This window comes from Thunnus thynnus, chromosome 2 (genome assembly GCF_963924715.1).
Source record: "Thunnus thynnus chromosome 2, fThuThy2.1, whole genome shotgun sequence".
Lineage (NCBI taxonomy): Eukaryota > Metazoa > Chordata > Actinopteri > Scombriformes > Scombridae > Thunnus > Thunnus thynnus.
The window spans coordinates 29,325,074-29,348,912 of NC_089518.1; the positions used below are offsets into that span (position 1 = coordinate 29,325,074).

The window sequence follows — 23,839 nt, forward strand, 5'->3', positions numbered from 1 at the left end:
GCTGGATGAGTGAGAGGGTTTAAGTTCACACAGAGAGTGGAGGATTGTATATTTCCTAAGAAAACAGGAGCAGCCATTTGAGTGGAGGTCATAGACATTTCTATGCACGCTGACAGAATAGGTGGAAGCGTTGGAGGAGAAAGGCCTCTTAAAACTAAATGAACTAAAAGGTTTGAATGCTCTTCAGCCTATACTCTGCCAAATGTACTCTACCTCAGAATAAAGCACTCGGGTCAGAAAGGATGTTTTTTGAAGCTTTTAAGCCAACTCTGATTCCCACTTAAAACCAACTTTAGTTCCCATTTCTGAACGAGACAAGGCCTTTTCTCTGCATCTGTTCCGGTGTTATTGTAGCATATGACGCAAAAATAGAAATACTCTTCTAGTCTTTGTGAGTCATTTGTGATTGAATATAATAGTGAATATCAGTACAGTATGATAAATCTTAATTACACACACATTTCACATTCTGTAACAACCTAAAAACCTGATGGCAGTAGCAGCAGCTGGCAGTCTAATCAGGTAGCAGCATTTTCCTCAGGACATGCCCATTCTCGTTCCACTCTGTAATTTACAATTTAAAGGCTTAACATCACCAGTTATGTTTTAATTGGTCAATTTGGTTATAATTGATTTTAAAACATATTATGGTACACATTACATTATTCCCCAATTCTGTCCCATCTCAGAAAACAAATATCAAATCCACTCTTTGAATTCTGGATACAGTGGCGGAAGAAGTATTTGGATCCTTTACTTAAGTAAAAGTAGAAATACTGTGTCTAAAATTCAAAATGTTACCTATGTAAAAGTATGGAAGTACTATCAGCAAAATGTACTTTAAGTATCAAAAGTAAAAGTAGTCATTATGCAGACTGTCATAATAGCATAATATATTGTTTGTTTGTATCACTAACACATATATGTAAGAGCATTTTAATGTTGTAGTTCATCAATGTGGAGCCAATTTTATGTACACTGGATAGATTACTACTAGTATTATACAAGTGTGTCATTTTAAAAAAAATTAAATTCATAATTAATACACTTAATTTTTGTAGCATCTTCGACACACTAATGCAGCTCAAAGAGCATAACACAAATAAATGTAGCAGGGTAGAAAGTACAATATTTCCCTCTGAAATGCAGTGGAGTAGAAGTATAAAGTCGCATGAAATAGAAATACTGAAGTAAAGTACAAGTACCTCAAATTTGTACTTAAGTGCAGTATTTCACTAAATGTATTTGGTTACTGGTTGGATATCTGTAAGATTTTCAGATAAACTCAGCACTCTCCTGACATTACATTTCTGTAATTTCTACAGACGTAGTCATTGTCTGTAGCCACCAGGTGGCGATGCGGAACTTCACGTCTACTAACATTAACCACAGAGTAAGATCACTCACTGCTAGGTTAGCTAGCCAGCTAGCAGTTGCAAATTTCACGTTTAGGTTGACGTGAGCAGCAAAATGCTTCTACAGACGGTCAGACCGTGGCTGCTTCGTTGCAGGAGTCTACCTTTGGCTTGCACGAGATCTTACTACGCCGATAAAGTAGCTCGACTAGGCTCTCAGCTTGATAAACAGACTGCTGAATATCAGGTAGGTTAGCATGTTGCTAACGTCAGCAAGCCAGACTGTAACGTTAACGCCACATTTCTACTTGCTGCTAACGTTAACTGTGCTAATAGGTGAGGTGGGTCACACCTGACAGATAACTGTAGAAACAATAGCAATACTGACAAGCATCAAAATATGATTCATGTAGTCCCTAAACCACGTACAAACAACAATGGTAGCCAGCTGAGTGTCCACAAGAGGTCAAAACCTTGAGCTTTCATTTGGTGCTCTGTCAAGGTCTAGCATCACACGATTGCTACTGTTTACTATTTTCCCTGCTAATAAGTTTTATCATCAGTGGTGGAAGGTAACTAAGTACATTTACTCAAGTACTGCGCTTAAGTACAGTTTTGAGGTACTTGTACTTTATTCGAGTCTTTACATTTTATGCTACTTTATACTTTCTACTCCACTACATTAACTTGACAGCTTTAGTTACTTTTCAGATGAAGATTTGACACAATGAGTACAATAACAAGCTTTTAAAATAAAACACATTTTTGAAGATGAAACCAGTAGTTTTCAACCTTTTTGGCTTTTGACATCTTACAAAAAGCAGTCTGTGAGTTGTAAAGAACTCCACCAAATAGTGATTTTTCCCTCTAAACCTCTCACATTGTTTAATTTCAATAAATGTTAAAATGATCCAGTATTTCATCAAAAATCAAAGATTAGAGAAAAAGTCCAAAAACTGAAAACAAATTTGTGTATCAGAACTTTGCTTCTTACCTCTTTCCTCTCCCATTAATCATCTCACAACTCTCAGATTTATCTGGTGACCCATTGGAGGGGCCCGACCCCTAGGTTGGGAACCACTGGGCTAAACTAGCTAAATGTAAATAAAGTAGTTCAAACTAGCTTCACTTGCTGCTTACACACTGATGCTTCTATATTAATAATGAAATGATGTCATATATAAAAATTGGCAACTGTTTTGATAATCAAATAATCTTTTTATAGTAATTTTTCAAGCAACAACCGAACATTTTCTGGTTGCAGCTTCTCACATGTAACTTTTTCTTGCTGTTTTTCTTTGTCATATATGACAGTGAATTGAATCTCTGATGGTTTTGGACTGTTAGTCAGACAAAACAAGCACATTGAAGACATCACCTTGTCCTCAAAGAAAATTGTGTGAATGCAATTTCCCCACTATTTTTTAACATTTCATAGACTAAACCGATAAATGGAGAAAATAATTGTCAGATTAATTGATACTGAAAATAAAGTTAGCCCTACTCAGAAAGCTGTAATTTGAAAAACATTCATGCCATTTTGAGAAAAAATGCAAATGAGATTTTTCATAGTGTTTTAGGTATTAAAGATGGAAAATGATAAGTTTAAGAGATAATGTAATAATTTTAATTCAAATTTTAATTATCATTATAACCCTTGGTACATGGTGTCCTCATCTCATAATTGTTTTTTCTTTACTGATATTGTGCAGCACCAAAAAGTGTCACTTGATGGCACCACAGACACATTTTCTTCACATTCTTGTAACTTGTAGAGAGACTTGTTCAAACCAGCATAAACAGGTCTATTAAGTGATAGTCCTGCATTAAATCAGTGTTGTTGCTGCCATGTTCTTCAACCTTTTTATTTACCCTTGACAAATGTAGTGTTGAGAGGGTAGTACACTTCTCTACTGCAAATCATCTAAAAGCTGAAGTTTAACAATTTAATATGCTCCGTAATCAGAACTTGTTCTATTTTGTCATGGAAATATTATGATGTTGTCCAACTCAGTGATGATTGGGTGTTATTGCAGGTGTTTTCAGTTAAAGGCACTATTCTTTTATATAATTCCCTTTATAAATCACTTTAGTGGTTACAATGGTTACTTTAGTTTGTATTTGACAGACCTGACTATGTGACAGATTACTGTTTGGGCTGAATGATTTTTTTTTTATTGAAATGATAATTAATTACTTATTTCTGTCGTTAACACTTGCCTGCCATTCTCTTTGGGTTAAATTATTGTAGTCAACAGTTTCTGGATGTGATGCTTTCTGCCACTAATTGTCATCAGTAGAAATCATTTGATCACTTGACAAACAAAAACTCTTTTTGTTTTTCAGGAGAATCATGAGCGAATGCAAGTTCTTGTTGATGAATTGAAATGCCGGACAGAGAAGGTTAAACTGGGTAGGTCTGAACTCTTGACAGATTATACACTATACACAGTTTCTTCATGATGTCTAAAGTTAAAAAGAAAATCATCACTGTGTGTTTTTTTTATTTCACCTATTCAAATTAATGTCCAAGTTTGGGCTATTTGGATGACAAAAGTGTTAAATAAAAGCCCTTTCTTACTATCTGTTCCAGTTGTACTATTCAGAGGCCACCAGTAGATATTAAAGGGGACCTATTATGCTTTTCCTTATTTTCTGTCATACATATAATGTTACAATGCTGGATGTTCATATTAAACATGGCCAGAGTTTCAAATAATGAGGTAAATGTTTGTAAAAGTAATCCATGTGAGCAGAAAACTAAGGCTTCAGACTTCTCTGAATGCTCGGTTTCCAACGTTTTTTTTCTACTTTTGAGTCGAGCTGACTTCAACTTGTGGATTTGGATTTGAGAAGTTGACATTTGGAGAATGAGAAAAAGAAGTGAAATCCTGCTACTATAGTTTGTTTACGTAGCCTCCGGAGCTGGCGGAAGTCAGCTGTGATGCAGCTTCGTGAAGCTAACCAATCAGGCTCATCAGGAGGGGGGCCTTAAAGAGACAAGAGCTAAAGCGGCCTCTTTCAGACAGAGTCTGAATTGAGGGGGTGCATAAAGGGCCAATATAAGACCAATAAGGATTTTTTTGAACTGTGAAACTGCAAAGCTACTCAAGTGGAGTCCCCGAATAGAAATATAGAGCTGGAAATGAGAAATGAGATTTTAAGGATCAGTTTTTATGTGAAAATATGAAACCACTCCTTAATCCATTGCCCTACAATAACAATTCATTCTTCTTTAACTTAGTTGAATGTGACCATTACCAGTTATACTTTAATTTAGATTGTCCAGTGCTGATACTCCTAAATATCATGAGATTATAACATATCACAACAATGATTTTCAGGACAGATACACTACAATAAAGTGGAAAGCTTTTGTGAGTTAACACAGGATAATTAGTTGAATATCAGCATTCAAATGTTCAGTTAACATGTTATTTATTTTTATTGTTCCAGGTGGGGGAGAAAAAGCCAGAAGACTTCATACTTCTCGTGGGAAACTCTTGCCTAGAGAACGTATAGACAGACTCTTGGATCCGGGGTACTGTCCTCTTCTTCCATCCTTGCTTTTTTTTTTGACACATTCAAAATTTAAGGCTGAGTCATACCCAGCAGACTGGATGCATAAAAATTTGTAGTGCTCTGGTTTGACGTCATTACACAAACCATGGGGCACACACATCCCTGTGCACTGAGAACAGGCATTGCTGTCATTTTAATCCTAAAATAATCCACTTGTTTTGTGCACAAAACTCTTCACATTTCAAGTTTAAAAGTATTTTTAAGGTACAAGCCAGAACATTATCCTCTCTCCATCCAAATTACTGTATTACATGATTGTATTTCCTGATTTGATTTTCTTGCAGGACTCCTTTCTTGGAATTATCCCAGTTTGCAGCATATGAGTTGTATGGAAAAGAGGAAGTGCCTGCAGGTGGAATAATTACTGGTATCGGACGGGTTTCAGGGTAAGTGCTCTTAACACTTTTGAGGTTCACCAGGGTGTCGCTCTATTAAAAGTCTTTAAAATAGTGAGAGTTGTTTCGCACAAATGTTGTCATGAATAACAATGAGTTGAATTTAACCAAGGTGTTTTGAATCTCACACTGAGAAACACTTTAAAAGATAATTTTTCGACTATGTTATAAACCTTGATTTAACACCGCAGGATCAGCTATTTTGAATGCTCCATATGTGCTGGTAGAAGATACAAAACTGACTGCAGATTTAGCAGTCTATGATAATTACATGGAGTGTTACCTTCATATTTATATCTTCATTGTTTTTTTTTTATTTCTCACAGGGTAGAGTGTGTCATTGTTGCAAATGATGCTACTGTCAAAGGGGGAACCTACTACCCAGTTACGGTGAAGAAACACCTGCGTGCACAAGAAATAGCCCAGCAGAACCACTTGCCGTGCATTTACTTAGGTGAGTTTTTTATATTTTGCATAGACTTGGACAAACACAAAGAAAATACCCACAAAAGGGGGGGAAAACACTCTTTTTATCCGCACCACCAGCATGAACTCGTTAAACAGAAATGTTGAGTATCAGTAGCTGAGTAAAATGAGCAACATAACATTTTCATAGTGATTAAATTCACTAACTTTGCCAGTCAGGTCTCCTCTGCAGTTGTTCCAAAGTCAAAGGGCCCTGTGGAAAAAGAGACAGGTTTTCTTGTTAGTGTAGACTTGTAGCATCCCAGAAGGAGCTGGTTTAGGGTTTCAGACTGCAGTTCATCGTAAAAGGGAAGATAAAATGTCTGTAATAGAGCCAGGAGCCAGATGTTTAATTAATAATCAGTGACATCTCTACATATCCTGATCTTCTTGACTCCTTTAGTGGATTCGGGAGGAGCCAATCTACCCAGACAAGCAGATGTCTTTCCAGACAGGGATCACTTTGGACGCATTTTCTTCAACCAGGCCAGGCTGTCGTCAAAGGGGATAGCACAGGTGATGCTGATGTTTGGTTGGTAAATTGTATTTCACATGTCGATCACATAACGCATTTACATTTAAAGTGGCATAATGGAACTTAAACACCTCGGCTTCATGTTTTGCTCGTCTCCTTTTGGAAAGTCGATACATGGACCTGTTTTTGTAGTAAATGCAGAAAAGGTTGTCTGAAAAATTATATTAGACAGAGCAGGGATGGTAAATTTAAACGATCTGCACGGCTTAAGGTTATTCATCTTTTCATTGTCTGCAGGCAACCAAAATCCATCTTGCTATTGACTACTGAAGAGACATCCTTCCCCTCTTGTGTTTAAGGAGAGGAAAAAAAAAAAACAAGGCTGTTTGTGTGAGAGCTAATAAATGCAGATAGTGCTGTAGAGAAATCAGGTCTTGCACTCAAATCTCTCAAGAAGACCTAGAGGTGATGACCACACCTGAATATATTCAGACTTCACAATATTGAATGCCCATTGATTCATGTTAATATCATCTTGAGGCTAATCTTGTTTTCTTAGGACGTTTTTTTTTTCTTCTAGTCATATTTATTATTAATGCCAATTTTACCACTGAATAACAGCATTAAAATTTACAATTACAGCTGTCCGTCCCCGTAATTTTTAATCTCATATACAATTCAGATATTTGCTGAAATGCACCATGATAGAAATGATTATTGAAACAGATTATCTACTGGTTCTACTGGTGTAGAACTACAAATGTTTCTTGAAACTCAATTTTTCTAAGAGTGAGCAGGTTTTAAATGTGTTTCTTGCTCTGTCAAATAAATCGCCCATTCATTTGAAATCTTTCATGTCTTGTCAGTCTTAGATATTCACTCTGAATACTGAACATGTTCTGCCACTAGACTTATTCTGTTTCTGCACTCTTTCAGATTGCAGTTGTGATGGGTTCCTGCACTGCTGGAGGAGCATATGTACCGGCTATGGCAGATGAAAGCATCATTGTGCGGAAGCAAGGAACCATTTTCCTTGGAGGACCTCCACTGGTTTGCAAATTTGTCTTTTTCTGCAACTGTATGGCAATAGGATGAAAAAATATTACATTTTATAGAGTCATGTTGGCTCATAATCCTATTAATCAATTGGTGGTGTGTAAGCAAAGCTATAGTTTTGAACTACTTTGATAAGAAAGGTCAAGAAATAACTAATATGTTTGTTTACTGCACATAAGTGATGGAATATATAACAAGGATAATGTGCTTGTTCCTTTTTATTGAGAATCTCTGCACCTTTGTATTTACAGGTCAAAGCTGCCACTGGGGAAGAAGTTTCTGCAGAGGACCTTGGTGGTGCTGATCTTCACTGCAAGTATGTAATGACAGCATTTCTTCATGACATTGCATTTATAGGTCTGTGATCCCAAGTTTTTGCTTTCAAGAAAGTGTTGTTCATCTACTAAAATGCTGATTTAGTCCATAGAAATACTGTTATCTCTGCCTTAACCCTAAAATAAAATAGATTGTTTTTTATATAAAATGTATATTCTGAATATGATTTTAGAGTCAGTGCACAATGTTCTAGTGACGCCTGGGTTGACACAGACAATAGGTTGTTCTGTTATTTGAATTGTGTAATTTCACAGACAAGTTTTTCACTTGACTTAGATCCCAGTATTTATGAAAATAAGTTTATAGTACAACAAAATAGACAAAAGCTCAGTGGTGCAAATTAGCAGCTTTAAAGAGTAACTACACGGCCATCCCACCATATTTTAAAAATGCAGCAGAGGACTTCACAGGACAACGACTGTAGGGGTCGTGGCCTCCTGGGTACATAGTGTGTGACACGGGAGTTAAGGGGACACCGGCCAGAATGACTTACCTACAATGTGAGACTGACCACTGCTCAGTGTAGCATGAATAGCGATGTAGAGCTGATAGTCAGAGCTAACCAGCCGTGAGCAGCTGCTGTCAGACTCTGCGTGTCCGTGCTGGAAGCACAGAGAGTCCGCTGGAGCTTTGACAGTCACTAGAAGCACATTCATGGTCCTTTGTAAAAGTTTCTGTGTGGTACCTGTGTTGTAGCTGAGCTACAACCCTGCTATTTATCGTGGTTAATGTTACTGTCGTCAACCCTGAATATCTTGTAAAGCTCAGTTAGTTATCGGCGGACCCATGTGCTGTATTGACTGCCACAGAAAAGGAATAAATCTTTTGTTTATTTGCATAACCATGGTTCTCTGAGTGGCATGACATCGTCTCTCTGCCGACTCTTATCAGACTTGCCAACGCTACCAGCAGGTCTGTGTGAGGGGCACAAACTGGGGCTTCAGTAAGCTGATGTTCTGATATTTGTACTTGGCAGCAGCTGATATAAAATATACCTCGGAGTCTTGCCTATTACATCATGATTAGAGTATTCGGCTGAACTGAATTTTCAAATCCAAGCAGACAGAAATAAGCTATCACCTGTATTAAAATCATATGACGATATAGACGTATGTGATTATGTGTACAGTGTAAAAAAGACCCTTTAAATATTGTAGTTTATTAAAAAAACAAAACAATTAACATTTCTCTTTTTTTCTCTTTTTATTTTACTGTGCATCGATGAAACACATGCTCCCATGTACATAGTTATTTGCTAAGTTATGATTTATGTGCTGTGATCATTTCACTGTGATTGATTTGCTGCTTATTTTACAGAAAATCAGGTGTGACAGACCACTATGCTTTAGACGATAACCACGCGCTCCATTTAGCAAGGAAGACAGTGCGAAGCCTCAACTACAGGAAAAATATCGAGGCAAGTCCAATGATGACAATCATTATAAAGTGTCACATTTTATTGTTCAAAAGGGGATGATGTCTGTAGCACATCTTGATGTGGATTCTGTCTGTTTTTTATATTTTACAGGTTACTACAGAACCTACTGAAGCCCCTCTCTTCCCTGCTGATGAACTCTATGGCATAGTTGGAGATAACCTGAAACGCAACTTTGATGTCAGAGAGGTACTATATTTGTCTGGTTTCCTGTCCGGAAATAAGGACAGGAAAAAATGTCTGATTTGAACATGGCAACACTTAAATATAGATTTTTTTTTTTCAGCTTGACTTTCTGTTCTGGTGGGTTGAGTCACTTTTGAAGTAATAAAACACTCAATGAGCTCCCACTTCTATTTAGATAAGTATTTAGACCTCGATTTGGATGAAACTTTTCCATGATGTCCTTTTGTTTAATGTGTATTTAGAAGAGCATTAAATAAACCCATTTGTTACAGTATTACTACTTGAGAATTAGATCTATAGAATATAGACTTAGTACCACTGTTTTATGATTTTATGATTTTGAAGATTTATTATGAAGCAAACCTTTTACAGCTAAAGAAGGCACTTTAAACCAGTGTTTAGCTGTCAAGTCCCTCTATGGGCGACTGGCTTCAATCACTTTGTTTTTGCTTTGTCTGGCACAGCTCGCCAGATGTTCTCATTTGGTTTAAAGCCTGAGCCTTTGATTCTTGATGTGGACCCGGGAGCAAGAATTACTGCTAACTCTAGAAATGTCAAACTGTTTGTAGTGTAGAACAGTATTGGCACTCCATTTAGGATGCAAGATCAACTGGCTGGTCGCACTTTACTGGAGTTTTCAGCTGTAATAGCCTTTTTAGCACAGTGTTAAATCATCCATCCATCCATTTTCTTTACCACTTATCCTCTAGAGGGTTGCAATGGAGCTGGAGCCAATCTCACCTGGCGGGGAACACCCTGTACAGGTCGCTAGTCAGTCACAGGGCTAACATATAGTATAGAGACAGACAACTATTCATAGTCACATTCACACCTGCGGGCAATTTAGACTCATCGGTTAACCTAACTTGCATGTTTTTGGTCTGTTGGAGGAAGCTGGAGTACCTGAAGAGAACCCACGCAGGCATGGAGAGAACATGCAAACTCCATACAGAAGGGCCCCAGCCATTGTTAAATCACTTTAGTAAAAATAATTCAACACACATAAGTGGTGTCATTACATAATTTTGTTTTATAATAAAAAGGATACAAGTCTTGCCGTCGCTGTTGTTTGACATGTTTTTATTGGCTTTAACTTTGTCTTATTCATTTGATTACAGGTCATTGCCAGAATTGTAGATGGGAGTAAATTTGATGAGTTCAAGGCTTTCTATGGAGACACTCTTGTTACAGGTATATTCAATAATATATTCCTTTGTCTACAGCACAGATAATTATGTGACTGATAATTATTTGACTTTCAATATCTACCCATTCAGGATTTTCAAGAATATTCGGTTACCCTGTCGGAATCATCGGCAACAACGGAGTCTTGTTTTCAGAGTCTGCGAAAAAGGTAAAATTGTACCCAAAGATAATTGAAACAGTAACTTATTGAGTAAAAATTGAGCTCCTTTGCTTCAGAAAGTTTGGAGCTATGATGCCTGTTCACACCATCACTACAGTGTTATTAGAAAACCTCAAATTTACCTATATTTGAACTAAATGTTCAGATTGTGCATGGTACTGCTTTGATCCTGTGATTTTTATGAACAAACACAATGACAACATACAAACAACACCTGTGTGTAAAGAGTAAAAAGCTAAGCCTCACAATTGTGCTGAATTTTCAAAGCACCAAGCAATGTACTGGAAATGTGCCTCTCTAAATGTCAATGACTATAACAATACTGAGGCAGTTCTGATAGTATTTTCCACAGAGATTTGCTGCTTACATCACTGAATACCAAAAATTTCTCTCTTGAGGGAGCTTTAGTCTTCGTAGATGGTTTGTTCTGACCCCTCACAGTCGAGGCGCTGAGGTTCCCTCATACAATAAGCTCTCAAATTGCACTTGTCTGTGCTATCTCATGAGTACTCTGAATGGTATTGTAATAACGTAGCATTTAGAAACCATGGACAAGGGACAATCATAATTTTCATTCAATATAATTCACTTAATTTGCAAGCCAATCTGCCGTGAACACAGCTGAACTTTACACAGGCTTAGGAAAGACGAGGAGATGAATTTGTGATTATAGACTAATAAGTTTTTCAAACGCATTCTGAATTCGATTACAAGCTCGACCTGAAAAGGAAAAAAAAAAAGGTTTCTTTGATTCACTTTTCTGTGAGGTCTCAATGAGACAGTGTGAGCATTGGTTATCTTATCAGTGTAATTAGTTACTGTCGAAAGGGACTGACAGTGCTTCAGACAGATGTGGAACAGACATGCACAGAGAGCATATCCAAGAAAAATCAATAGTGCACCTGCATTTCGAGATGCATTTTTGAGACACCCTTTCATCACTTAAGAAATGCCTGGACTTCTATTATACTAACTGTTAAGTTGTTAAAAGCTTCTCTGCTGGTATTTGTGTTTGTGAGAAGAAGAGGTAAGAGAAAAAAAAGATTACATTTCTGTTGTTGTGTGCACATTTGGGAGCGAACTGATGGATCCTTTTTTCACCAAGTGACGGTTTCTAATAGGCAGCCATCTTTCACATTGTTTCCCACTTTGTTTACACTTCCCAATGCAAGGCAGGTGGCTTCACTGAAAGAAAGCCAGCAGAGAAACTGCCAAAATAAAGAAAACACCTGAGTAATTTAGCAATACAAAGTATATGGAAATGAGGGGTCTCTGCACCGTGCACAGTCTTTTGTGCTTGTTTGCCTGTACAATAGGCATTCTGGCAGCTCTGCGTTGTGCAGCGCGTTTTTCTGGCGAGACTGAAGGCCATTCACCTCCTTTCGAATTCAAAGTAAAATCTAGAAAATGCAAAGCCAGTGTGAAGCCAGACGACCTTCCTCGCATGTTGATAAATTTCTGTCCTGACTGGTGTCGTCTCAGATGAAGATGATGATTTAAGGTGAGGCAAACTGCTCACAGGACACACACTTATTGAATAGTTTATGTCATTGCTCTTTGATTCAGTCACCAGATCTCAAGCAAACTGATTGCTTGGGAGATTTGATAGCATCACTTAAAGGACCAGTGTGTAAGATTAAGGGGGATCTGTTGGCAAAAATGGAATATAATACTCATAAGTATGTTTTAATTAGTGTGTAATCACCTGAAACTAAGAAGCAAAGTTTTGCAGCCACTGTAGATTTTTCTACACATTTGGAGGGGTATTCAGTTGGTTGCAATCTGCAACTCCACTGCTAGATGCCACTAAATTCTACACACTGGTTCTTTAGGATAGGAAAAGTACATGTTTGTGTTTTTTCCCTCTGGACAGTTATTTTTTTACCGGCAGGAATATACTGGATTCATTGAATATTTAATTTCTTTTCAGGGGACGCATTTCATCGAATTGTGCTGTCAACGAAACATTCCACTTATTTTTCTCCAAAACATAACAGGTCAGTGGGAATTCTTAAAGGATATAGCTGGCATATTTTTCTTAGTGTCAGTGAAGCTGATGTGCAGAGCCAAACCAACAATGAATTGATCCTACTTACAATTATTGTGTGTGCATCCACAGCCTGATACATGTTATTCCTCTGTGCTGTAGACCTCCACTGTTGCCCAAATACTATTAAAAACAAATCAGTGAGCCACACTGTTGCACTGGGTCACATGTTACTTCACCCCGAAGAGTGACTTGTTTGTTTATTTAGAAACGGCTCCAAGGTTATTGATGGATTTATAAGAAAATCTGTTAATATTCCTACACTGTGCTCTATGCGGAGTATATTCAAAAATAATATTCTGGGGGTAAAAAAGAAACATCTCCAAAGACTAATAATAGTGATCAAGGTTTCTGGTTCCTGAGAGTAGTTCTGTGTAAGTCAGACGCCGCTGTGTATGTTCCTGAGCGCTGATATTAGTCTTTGGAGCTGTTTCTAAACAAACTAATGTGCCCAAAACTCTTTTGTGGTGAAGGAACATGTCGCCCAGTGCAACACTGTGGCTCAATGGTCTACAGCACAGAGGAATAAGATATATCAGGCTTTGGATACACACATAATATTTGTGAATATATCAATTCATTGTTGGTTTGGCTCTGCACATGAGATTTGTCAACAATAAGAAAAATATATTGCCCACCTTATCCTTTAATATCTGAGGTTTTGGGATTATTGTTATCTGATATTTTGTTCTGTTATGGTCCTTTTTGTCCCCTGCTTGCAAGTTTCTGTTTTCTACCCATCACCTCAGGTCAGATGTGAACAAAACAAGGATAATAATCATAAATAGTCAATTTAAGCTGATAAAGAATTGTGAAAACATCATGTCAGTATTGAGTTTTAAGGGATACTAGACACCTAATGAACCTTGTATTAAATACAGCATTCGGTTGATTACTGTAAAGTCATATGGAGTACCAGTCAAATTGATAATATCTTAATTAATGATATTTCCATATCTTATGACATGATCTTAGAATTTCTCTCAACAAGTTCTCAGTTTTACGTGTTATCTATTGATTGTTTAATTATAATGCATCTAGATGTACTCCCATGACAACACACACAAAGACATACACGTCAGCACAGCTTTTATTTGCAATCTCTCTTTTCCATCTCTCTCTCTCAGGCTTCATGGTGGGCAGAGAGTATGAAGCAGGAGGAATTGCAAAGGATGGAGCCAAGATGGTGACTGCTGTTGCCTGCGCCAATGTACCCAAGATTACTGTTATCATTGGCGGCTCATACGGTGCAGGAAACTACGGCATGTGCGGTAGAGCCTACAGGTACAGTATGAAGACTCCAGAGTTGATAAGTAGTCTGTGATAACCAGTAACATAAAAAAATGAACAAAATGGAAGTCTGGTCAAAACCTTTTACCTAAGTGTAAAGATCATTGAGCTGTGTCTGAGTTGTGCATAATTTAAGTCTACAAAATTAACTAAGTATACTCTTAATGCATGCTGCTCAGTGCATGTGGAATAATATGAGCTCGGATCTTCAATTTTTACATCTAGGTGAAAGTGACCTTCTTAAATGTCAGAAAAAGAGGCTCTCAGAATATCCATTTAGATTTTCTGAGTCGGACTGCCACTTGTTTCACTTATTATTTGTCAGTTTGTTCGGAAAATATCACCCGACTGTATTGTTTCCGAGGGAATGACGTGACGCAAAGAATTATGTGACTGACGGTTTTGATTGTATTGTGGCCAGAGGCTGCTTACTTATTTTTTTTCAGCATTGTGTGCACCTTTCATTTTAAGATAGTGGAATTTTCATCCATTGTAGGAAAACAAGCTATTGTCAGATTGAAGAACTGAATTATATTAAACGTTTCTTATCTGTGTCTCACTCATGTTTTTGTCCTTTCTGCTTTCCAACAAGTTAAATAAAAAAATAAATATTGGCATGCATGCTCTTGTAACATTTAAAAACAGCACAGATGAAGATGATAGCATTTTAGAATATTTATGTTAGTGCTCACCTTTGGCTAGACTTTTTTTTTTAAATTATTCAATATTACCCAAGTGGTACATTTCCCACTTAAGCACTCATAAATCATATTTTGCTGTAGTCGTCATCACTTGGAATTAGATCCTCATCACTGCAGATTTCTTTTTTGTTGTTCTCAGTTGTTGTTGACTATTCTGGCTGAGGAAAAAACAAGCAAACTGACCCTTCCGTTTTCTCGTTCACAGCCCCCGATTCCTCTACATGTGGCCAAATTCTCGAATCTCCGTAATGGGCGGTGAGCAGGCCGCCACTGTCCTGGCCACCATTACCAAGGATCAGCGGGCACGCGAGGGAAAGGAGGTAACAATTCACATTAATCATCTCTTCTGTGCTTCAGTTGAAAGGCTTAAAATAGGTTTTGTGGATATGCTGCCAAAAGCATAAACATTATGAAAGACACTTTTCTTTCAGTAATGGTTTGACATAGCACTTATACAAGGATCAAATTATATCAGTGTTAAATGTTACATTGATGACTTATCCTGAATAGTGCAGTCATCAAATGGCTGTAATTAAACTGTGTCAGGTATGCTGTTAGGGGTGTATTAAGAGCACATTAATAGCTTCAGGATGACACCTCACATCAGTGCCCTGATGGTAGGCGTTTCAATCAGTGATGCTTAAGAAACAGTATACACCATTAAAAATGACTGAAAAGGTAGCAAAAACTAATTAGAGGTTCATTTTCAAATATATTTCAAATGTCAATCTAATTTACTCTTTTTTTTTTACCACCTTTGCTCTACTTGTCATTATAGTTGAACTTTATAAATCAACACATTTCTTGATGATGTTGTCAGCAGTGCAAAACAAGGAAACAAAATTCATGAAGTAAGCAAGTCCCAACACTCATTTATTCTACCAACAGATAAACAGAAATTAACCAAGATGAAGTCCACAGAGTTTCTAGTTTATGAGGTACATTGAGCGAAAACTAATGCAGTCTAATACAGAAGAAGTTCTACCTTCATAAAGGTTATAATGTTCAGGTTTTGCTTCAGAGAGGTGTTGATTCAACTTTATGGTCATTTTGGAGGCTGTAGTTGGTGTTGCTGTTGAATTATGTTGTGCTATTCTGAGTGGTATTTTTAATATTTTGTGTGTCTCATTCATATCCATGACGGTAGACTAGGAAGACCTGAAAAAAAACTTTACTGCATCGACTCAATATTTTTCGTTATTCTCATCATGTTCACAAGGATTGACTCATCATTTTCAAGCCAAGGAAACTAGCTTTCATGACACTGCTCTACGCCTTGCACACTTCAGAGAACACCTTCAGAAACGTCTTTGGCATCAGTCCTTATTGCCTCATTTTGTGTTTAAATGCGCATGACAGTAAACCTTTTTCCTTTGTGCAGTTGTCTTTGGCAAACTTACCAATTCCTTTGTTGTTACCACTTTTTCCAGTTCACAGCAGAGCAAGAGGCTGCCATGAAGGAACCGATTGTGCGGCGGTTTGAAGAGGAAGGCAGTCCGTACTACTCCAGTGCCAGGTGAGGTTCGGTCATGATGCATTTTATTTCTCAGGCAAAATGAGGCGCTCACAATCTTAGGGGCTGTAACTAACTATGAAGTTTTTCTAATATCAGTATGTCATTGCAATTCAGCACTAGTGCGAGGTGAGAGGTGGTTTACCAACAAGCCACTAGCATTTGTATCAAATTTATTTCTTCTCGATTCGACATCCTGTTGTTTTGTTTAAAATGAGCCGTCTTTCTTTTCATTTAGCCCTGTAGGCTTATTTTCAAGGTGTGTGTGAGCAGAGCATCCATTAGATCATATAAGTAGTTCTTATAAAGAAACAATACATCACATGGTGGAAAATTGTGTGGTTGTGTTTTGCAACACTTTGACAGTTCAAATGATTAAATTAGGCAGATTTTATATAACTTCTACAGGAGTGTCCTGACCAAAATAGCAGCACAACAATGACGTTTCGAAACATAAAACTTCAGGCTTACAATAAATGTGATAACTATCAAGAGCATAATGAAGATTCACAAAGTGCATACGGTGAGATCAAAAGTATTTTAAATAGCTGTGAAAGGACAAAAAAAAAAAACCATCCTGCATTCTGTCGATCATTTGTACTGACTTTACTAATGAAGTTTCAGTCCTCTGGCCTACATCAGGCAAGATCAGACAAACAGACAAAATGCTAAAATGTGCTAGATGTCTAACAAGAAGAATCTTGTCTGCACCAGCCGTGATCCTGTGGATGTCTATAAATAGAGGCTATTAACACATTTATTGTAGAGATGATACTAGCAGAGAATGGAGATACTGATGTGTTTGGTAAAAAGGAAATTTCCAAAACTGCTGTTGACTCTATTGACCAATAATCAGGCTTAATTAAAGACACTAACTGATAACAATGACCAGTTTTTGTTTCTGAATTTGGCTCTGGTATCCTGTTAGCATTTGTCAAATTTGTGCAAGTCAACGAACCATTTAGGGCTACAAATGATTATTTTCATTATAGATTAATCTGTCAATTATTTTCTTGATTAATTGATTCATTTGGTCTATAAAATGTCAGAAAATGGTGAAAAATGACAGATCACTGTTTCACAAAGCACATGATGATGTCCTCATCATCAACAGTCCAAAACCCAAAGATATTCAGTTTACCATCACAGGAGACTACATAAACCAGTAATATCCACATCTGAGAAGCTGGAATCAGAGAATTTTGAATTTTTTCTTAAGAAATGACTCCAAACAATTATCTTTTATCAAAATAGATAGCAATTAATCTCCTGTCGATTATTAATCAACTAATCTACTAATCGTTACAACCTTTTTACTGGTGTAGAGAAATAGTGAGAATGGATCAAAACAACATCAAAGGATTTGTATGTGATTTTTTTTTTTTTTTTTCGCCAGAGGAGGTTGATGATTTTCAATACACTGAATTATATTAACATTCCATAATAGGATACAGTATTTCCTACATTAAGAGCTACAAAAAAACATTTAAGTGCAAGATTTTCACATAAAAACCACAATTGTAGGTTTAGATTATTAGATTATTATGGTATGTAAGCGTCCCAATCATGGTAACTGATAATAGAATTTATTAATCTGACTTTGAATGAGTTTACTCAAAAAGAAAAAAGCAAAGTGAAGATAATAGTAGAAAAGAATTAATGTTAAACTTCAACAAGTGTATTAAAACAGGAACGTGGGAGTTATTCAGAGAAGAGGAACACGTCTTGACACTCTATTAAAGAAACTGATACGAGACCTGCACAAGTATTACAAAAAGCATCAGACAACAGCTAATATGCATATTAATGCACTTTTTTTTTTCTTTTTCTTTTTTACAGACTATGGGATGATGGGATTATTGATCCTGCTGATACTCGTCTGGTTTTGGGACTGAGTCTCAGTGCAGCGCTGAATGCACCAACGAAGAAGACGCGTTTTGGAGTGTTCAGGATGTAATGCTCTGTCTGTTTTTAATGGTGTAGAGCTCAGACTTTCCCCATCAGAGATGGACATGTACTGTACTTATGCTTGTAGTTTCATTTATTAACGGTAACAAAACACAGAAAAACACTAGAAAAGAAAAATCACAATAGTGGAATTGCACAACCTTGGATGTATGGGGATGTGATTGGATGATATACTGTTAAAGGACATTTTCACTGTTACATTGTGCCTTATCTGTAACTACTCCAAGTGTAAATGCAACTGTCCTTATAAAACTGTTTCTGTGGGTGGGTATTTTTTTAATCAAATTCTGTGAATAGTTAAATATAAAAATGTGGAAAATATTTGGGTGCTGTCGTTTTTATTCAAGACCATTACTGTTGCCAAGTGATCCAACACCTGATAGAGGAGTATCTGAGTGAAAGAAGTGTTCATAAGGGGGCGCTGGTTAGCTATAAATATCTTCCTCACTACAGTATACACACGAGCACAAGTACAAACTACAAACACAGTTAACATTTTTCAGACCTTTTACATAACACATAGTGGTGTTCTGGTATTGACAGAGGAGCTGTTTTGAGGAAATGTTTTCTGAAGATGCCCGAGTTCAGTGCTATTATCTCTTTATGCACACCCACCAGAGACACTAAGCCAGACTACTGTTTCCTCTTCATGTTTATAATTGTGCAAATATTGTGTTACAACAGGATTGAATAGGAAGTGGTCTTATAGATGCCACGCTGCAGGCAGAGTATGCTGTGTGTCAAAGCTGAGTCACAGAGGAAGGGTGCTTAACTTTACCAGCTGGCCACCCTTTCTTCCACTCCCTCTGTCTCTTTTCCATTTTGTCAATTTATCTATTTAACCGAACATGTTGCACACAGTTGGTATGCTCACACATTAGTATAGACCATCTTGACTTCACTCTGGCAACAAGTTACATTTTGTTTTTCCATATAGGACTTTTTTTTTAGGGGAAAGATTTGGTGCAGATTTGCATTTCAGTGTTTGAATGTCATCTTATGAAGCCAGCTGCTTAAAACGCTTAACTGGAAACCTTTCATGTGTCTCTGTATGACTGTATGGCTGGTGCATTAGAGCCGTGGAGAGCCTCACCTTAGGGAGAGCAGAAATAACTCAGGCCATGATTTGTGTGTGTGTGTGTGTGAGTGAGTGAGAGTATGTGTGTGCCACCCACGCACACATCCTCCACCACCTCCTACCACCAATTTTTAGATGTGGTTCGCTGGTTATGCCTTCATGCTCTTCCGCCAAATGTCAGTGTGCGAAGTATTACCAAACCACAGGAGCCAGTTTTAAAAGTTTAAAATTTTACTGAAAAGCAAAACTTGGCAGAGATACTGAGACTCAATGGTTCATAAAAGTTTTCATGGATGTGTTTCAAGGTAAGTTTGTCCGAGCAGGAAAATACGCCTGTGAAATCCAACATATTGATCAATGGAGAGTAACCAAGATAATTTATGATCATACCTTTCTGATCTAACCTTTGTTGCTGAAAATGACTCCTCTTAATTGCTGTAATAATTACTCACTGGATGGCTTCCAGGTCCCCTATTACAGAAGGGTGAGGTGGTCTTTTTGTTTGGCCAGAATATCTGGCAAGCTTCACCTCTGATGTTGAATATTTTGGATTTGAAGTTGTACAACACTTCACACCTTAGATGGTGACAGCCTGTCCCAGCATACACTGGAATAAAAGCCACTCGGGACAGATTGTCGGGCACACACGGACAGATACTCTCATTAACAGCTATGTGCAGTCAGTATGTCCAAACTTAAATGTCTGGACCATTGCAGGAAGCTGAAGCTACTAGAAGAGACCCAAATATCACACATTTCTGAAAGCAAGAGGGTTGAGGGCCACAAGTCTTTCCCCAGAAATCAATTCAGCGTCTGTGTGTGACAGTTGCATATAAGTTATGCAACTTCAAAATGTCTATAGACTATAGGGATACATTTTTTTTTCTCCAGCTAAATAAGTACACAACAGGCTGTCTCTATCAGACGCAGTGAAGCTGCATTTCTAGCTGTGCTGATTACTGCAGTAAAGGCCAGCCATTCTCAGTGGGTTGCTATGCGTGGGTCGTGGTATCCAGGGGATTTGGCAATCTTTACAATTTTGAGGAAAACTTGAGTGTAAACGGGCTGCTACCAACTAGTTCTCACACTGGTACCTATATTTTTTAGGGAGTATTGTCAGTATTAGTACTCCACACATACAGGTCTTGATCTCATCTCAGTCTTTATCATTTTTACTTGATCTTGTTGAAGTGAGGATTTTTAAAAATGTATTAAAGACCAGTCAGGTACACGTAATTGACCATAATCACTGTCACCCCACTTTACTTAATATTTTGAATTAGATTTTTACTTAGACTACACTTATAAGATGGCACTGAATAAATTAAACGGGGACAAAACTGCACAATAATAAGCCACAATGTTGAATAAGATGCATTTATTCTTGATTTATAATTTGCTTCCTCTATTCTGTAACTAACTGACAATCCTGTGAAGGAGAACATGTAGGACTTTTCTTTTCACATGCATGTGAAAATAGGATTTCTCCTCTTTAATATTCCTGTTACTCAGTAGTCATGCAGACCTTTATGATGTAGCTTTTGTGATACTTGTTCAGACTTTTTTGCTTGATATACAGAGATTTGGTTAATTCATATTCTGCAGTCAGCAGCCTAAATGAAACAAAGCCTATTTAGATTGGGTGACAAGACTTTGAACTAATTTACCAGATCATTTACCCGAAACAAAAGTGTGTTGTGTGTTGGGTTAGTTTGATTTTAAGCATTCGAAAAGCAGTTCAAGAAAGAATTGTCACAATGTGAAATTCAGCATACTTATCATAGGCTACTTATCCTCCTAGAAACATGTTCTTTGTTCATGTGCTACCAATTCATAATGATTCATTTATTTCAAATAAACCTGATTCAGGAGCTCATTCGCCTTATGACAGATTTACATGGACAATTATGACTCATGTTGAAGTCACCCCGCAGCCTAAAAATAATCATGACTGAGAATTTGAGTCAGGCTTAATGTCCAGTTCCTGGAGGGGAATGGATTATTGTCTGATGGAGACAATTGTGACAAAATAATTTGCTTAAAAGAATCCTTTCCTCTCTCTTTCAGTGACTGTGCCATCATATAGAGATATATTTAAAAGGTAATACTTCGCACACTGACATAGTTATTTAGGAGAAAATTGTATTGTTGTTGTTTTTCCATTTGAATACAATTGAATACCAAAACTGCAGTAATACTGATTCTCTCTTATTGTCAGTTCAGTTTCATTAATGAAAAAAACTAAACTTAACTATTCCAACCTTTATATCATTTATTCTCATTTTGAGCCAAAATCAAATATATGTTTTGTTGCAAATAATACAGAGCAACGGCAACGGCCCTATTTCTGAGTACACACGTGTCTGAGTTCAGAGGGCTGAACAGAATCGGATCAGGTCAGATTGCTGCCCCCCCCCCCCCAACCACCACCAACTTTCTGTCCCGGGTCTTGGAGGGAGCAGAGGCTGCATCCTCCGGGGGCAGCTGCAGCCTCTCTCTCTGTGTGTGTGTGTGTGTGTGTGTGTGTGTGTGTGTGGTGGCCCCGGACGCGAGCGATGTGACGAGCCTTGTGCTGCAATCTACGTGTGCACTGTCCCCGGACTGACAGGGCCGGAGGTCCAATGAAATAAGTCGACATATTGAGGTTGTCAAATCAAAGCCAACGAGGAGGCGCTGTCCCGTCGTCGTCTGAATTACGTCATGCACAAACAGCTGGTCGTTGGCAAAAAAAAATCTGGAAAAAATGTAGACCAGCACAGCGACTGAGAACTGCAGCCGGGCTGTAGCCCATCACAAATCTTTTTGCTTTTAACGATGTGGCAGCTGGAACGTCTGGGCTCAGGATGTAGCCCTCCGCGGCTCCTCTTGCTTGTTTACACCTCTCTCTGCGCTCTTGGAGGTGAGTGCTTTCCATTCAGTGTGTGTTTGCTTTGATTCACGGGGAGCTGTTCCTTTTGTCGGGGGTGCTGAAATCCTCCCAGAGAGAGCGGCATCGCGTCCCCGCTCCTGGTTTGGATTCACAGTCTTCCTGAACATCCACAGCCGCTGCTTTTTAGTCTCGGCCACCGACAGAACCGTTTTTTTTACGAACACAGACTGTCTTCTGACGCATGGGAAGGTTGCTGCTAATTATGGCACGCAACACATTGACAGATGCTCTCAGGTTGTAGGCTACGATACTGATGGGCTGAATGTGTGGCTACAAGAAGACACACCAGGCTGGACAGCTTTCATTGTTGCTGCCTTTGGTTGTTTTTTTCTTTTTTTGTATGTTTGTTTGTGGTTGTTTTGCTTTGTTAATGAAGGAAAAGACAAGTTAGGACACTGAGCAAAATGTGAGCAAATACATCGGACAATAAGGGAACAATTGAGTCAAACCTTGTTATTTCCTGTTTTTAATTCAGCTTAACTGACTACAGAATTAAAAAAAGAACACATTTGATTGGATAATGTTATAGTTAAACCTTTTTTTTAAGTGTGGCTCCTTTTTATCATAAAATGTGACCAAGAAGTCTATTATTCTTTCTGTATATTTATTTCCTTTTTAAAAGAATCTTATATAGACAGACAAAGAAGTGTGTTTTTCTTGTGTTTGTCTTCGCTGCCTTTAGCGTGAAACAAAAACCTCAGTGCTCAATTGTGGGACAACAATGAATCTATACCTTACAGCACACACTGTACTGGCTGTGGTCACTGAAGACCTTAAAGATCTGTCTGAGGATCTTGCAGTCCCCCTGACAGACTTGTTGCTGTTTTGCTCCATCAGTTTTAGTAAATCCGGATTTAGTTGAAGACAGAATGCTCAATTTCTTTCCTTGCCCTCCTTTTTTTCATGGCTGAGGTTATTCTTTCTGGGGATATATACATTATATACATCATGGTAAGGGGGAACAAAGTGATATTTTAGAACTGGTTCTCAATAATTGATGTTAATTTGAATCAGTCATTATTTGACTCTAAATAAATAAACAGATAGAGATACATAAATAGATCCTGGATGTATTTTGTACAGCTCTCTGGCGTCGACGTCTCTGAGCTTTGAAGTCCATTAATCTTTACTGCTTTGTGTTTGAATTTTTTAAGGTGTTTATTGTTGATGTTGGTATGAGCCTGATGAAGCAGAGGGTTTTGTATTTGACCAGGAATACGATTTGACGCCAGTTTTACACCAAATTCCTCTTATTTTAGTCATTGTTCTTACAGAAGGTCCTTCTTTCACATCCTACATGATCAAGCTGATAGAGGAGGGAAAAAAAGCAGCCTTTACCTATAATGTTCCAAAAAAATAAAAAGTTTAAAGACTATCCACCTTAGCATTGAAGGATAAATCTCTAGTTGAGATGACAAAAAGCAGGATTATGTCTATATTACTGTAAGCCTCTAACAGAGTAAAACAGTGGTTGGGAGGTGCTCATTGAAGAGATTACTGAATTCAAAACCATGCTGTAAGAACGCCTGTAAGCACTCTGCTGTCTTTATCTTTAAATGAAGTGTCTTTATTTAGCTGGCAAACAAACAAGCATATTTAGATATATCGCCATGCTTACATTTTCACATGAAGTTTGGTTACTGTGTGATTGCTGGGTTGTCA

The 23,839-nt window shown here is 37.7% G+C and overlaps 2 protein-coding genes across 2 annotated transcripts in view; both read left to right on the top strand.

Moving 5' to 3' along the window:
* Positions 1-1,373: 1,373 nt before the first annotated feature.
* mccc2 (methylcrotonyl-CoA carboxylase subunit 2) lies at positions 1,374-18,491 on the top strand. Its single transcript, XM_067615356.1, has 17 exons — positions 1,374-1,602; positions 3,702-3,768; positions 4,812-4,896; positions 5,222-5,323; positions 5,659-5,786; positions 6,201-6,313; positions 7,209-7,322; positions 7,580-7,644; positions 8,982-9,081; positions 9,193-9,288; positions 10,404-10,476; positions 10,563-10,639; positions 12,582-12,648; positions 13,826-13,982; positions 14,895-15,009; positions 16,120-16,205; positions 18,042-18,491. The coding sequence occupies exons 1-17, from the start codon at positions 1,471-1,473 to the stop codon at positions 18,157-18,159; spliced, it is 1,695 nt and encodes a 564-aa protein (XP_067471457.1). The 5' UTR covers positions 1,374-1,470; the 3' UTR covers positions 18,160-18,491.
* Positions 18,492-21,600: 3,109 nt separating this feature from the next.
* tmem8b (transmembrane protein 8B) overlaps positions 21,601-23,839 on the top strand; it is a 43,240-nt gene continuing 41,001 nt past the window's right edge. Inside the window, exon 1 of the mRNA XM_067615370.1 lies at positions 21,601-22,147. Coding sequence (XP_067471471.1) covers positions 22,063-22,147 — 85 coding nt within the window. The 5' untranslated portion in view covers positions 21,601-22,062. The remainder of the gene's footprint in view (positions 22,148-23,839) is intronic.

Bases quoted from the DNA above. Each gene is read 5' to 3' on its own strand.
- mccc2 (XM_067615356.1), top strand. From the start codon at position 1,471: ATGCTTCTACAGACGGTCAGACCGTGGCTGCTTCGTTGCAGGAGTCTA. The intron at 10,477-10,562 runs GTATATTCAATA...CTACCCATTCAG, and splicing joins TGGAGACACTCTTGTTACAG to GATTTTCAAGAATATTCGGT. The intron at 13,983-14,894 runs GTACAGTATGAA...TCTCGTTCACAG, and splicing joins ATGTGCGGTAGAGCCTACAG to CCCCCGATTCCTCTACATGT.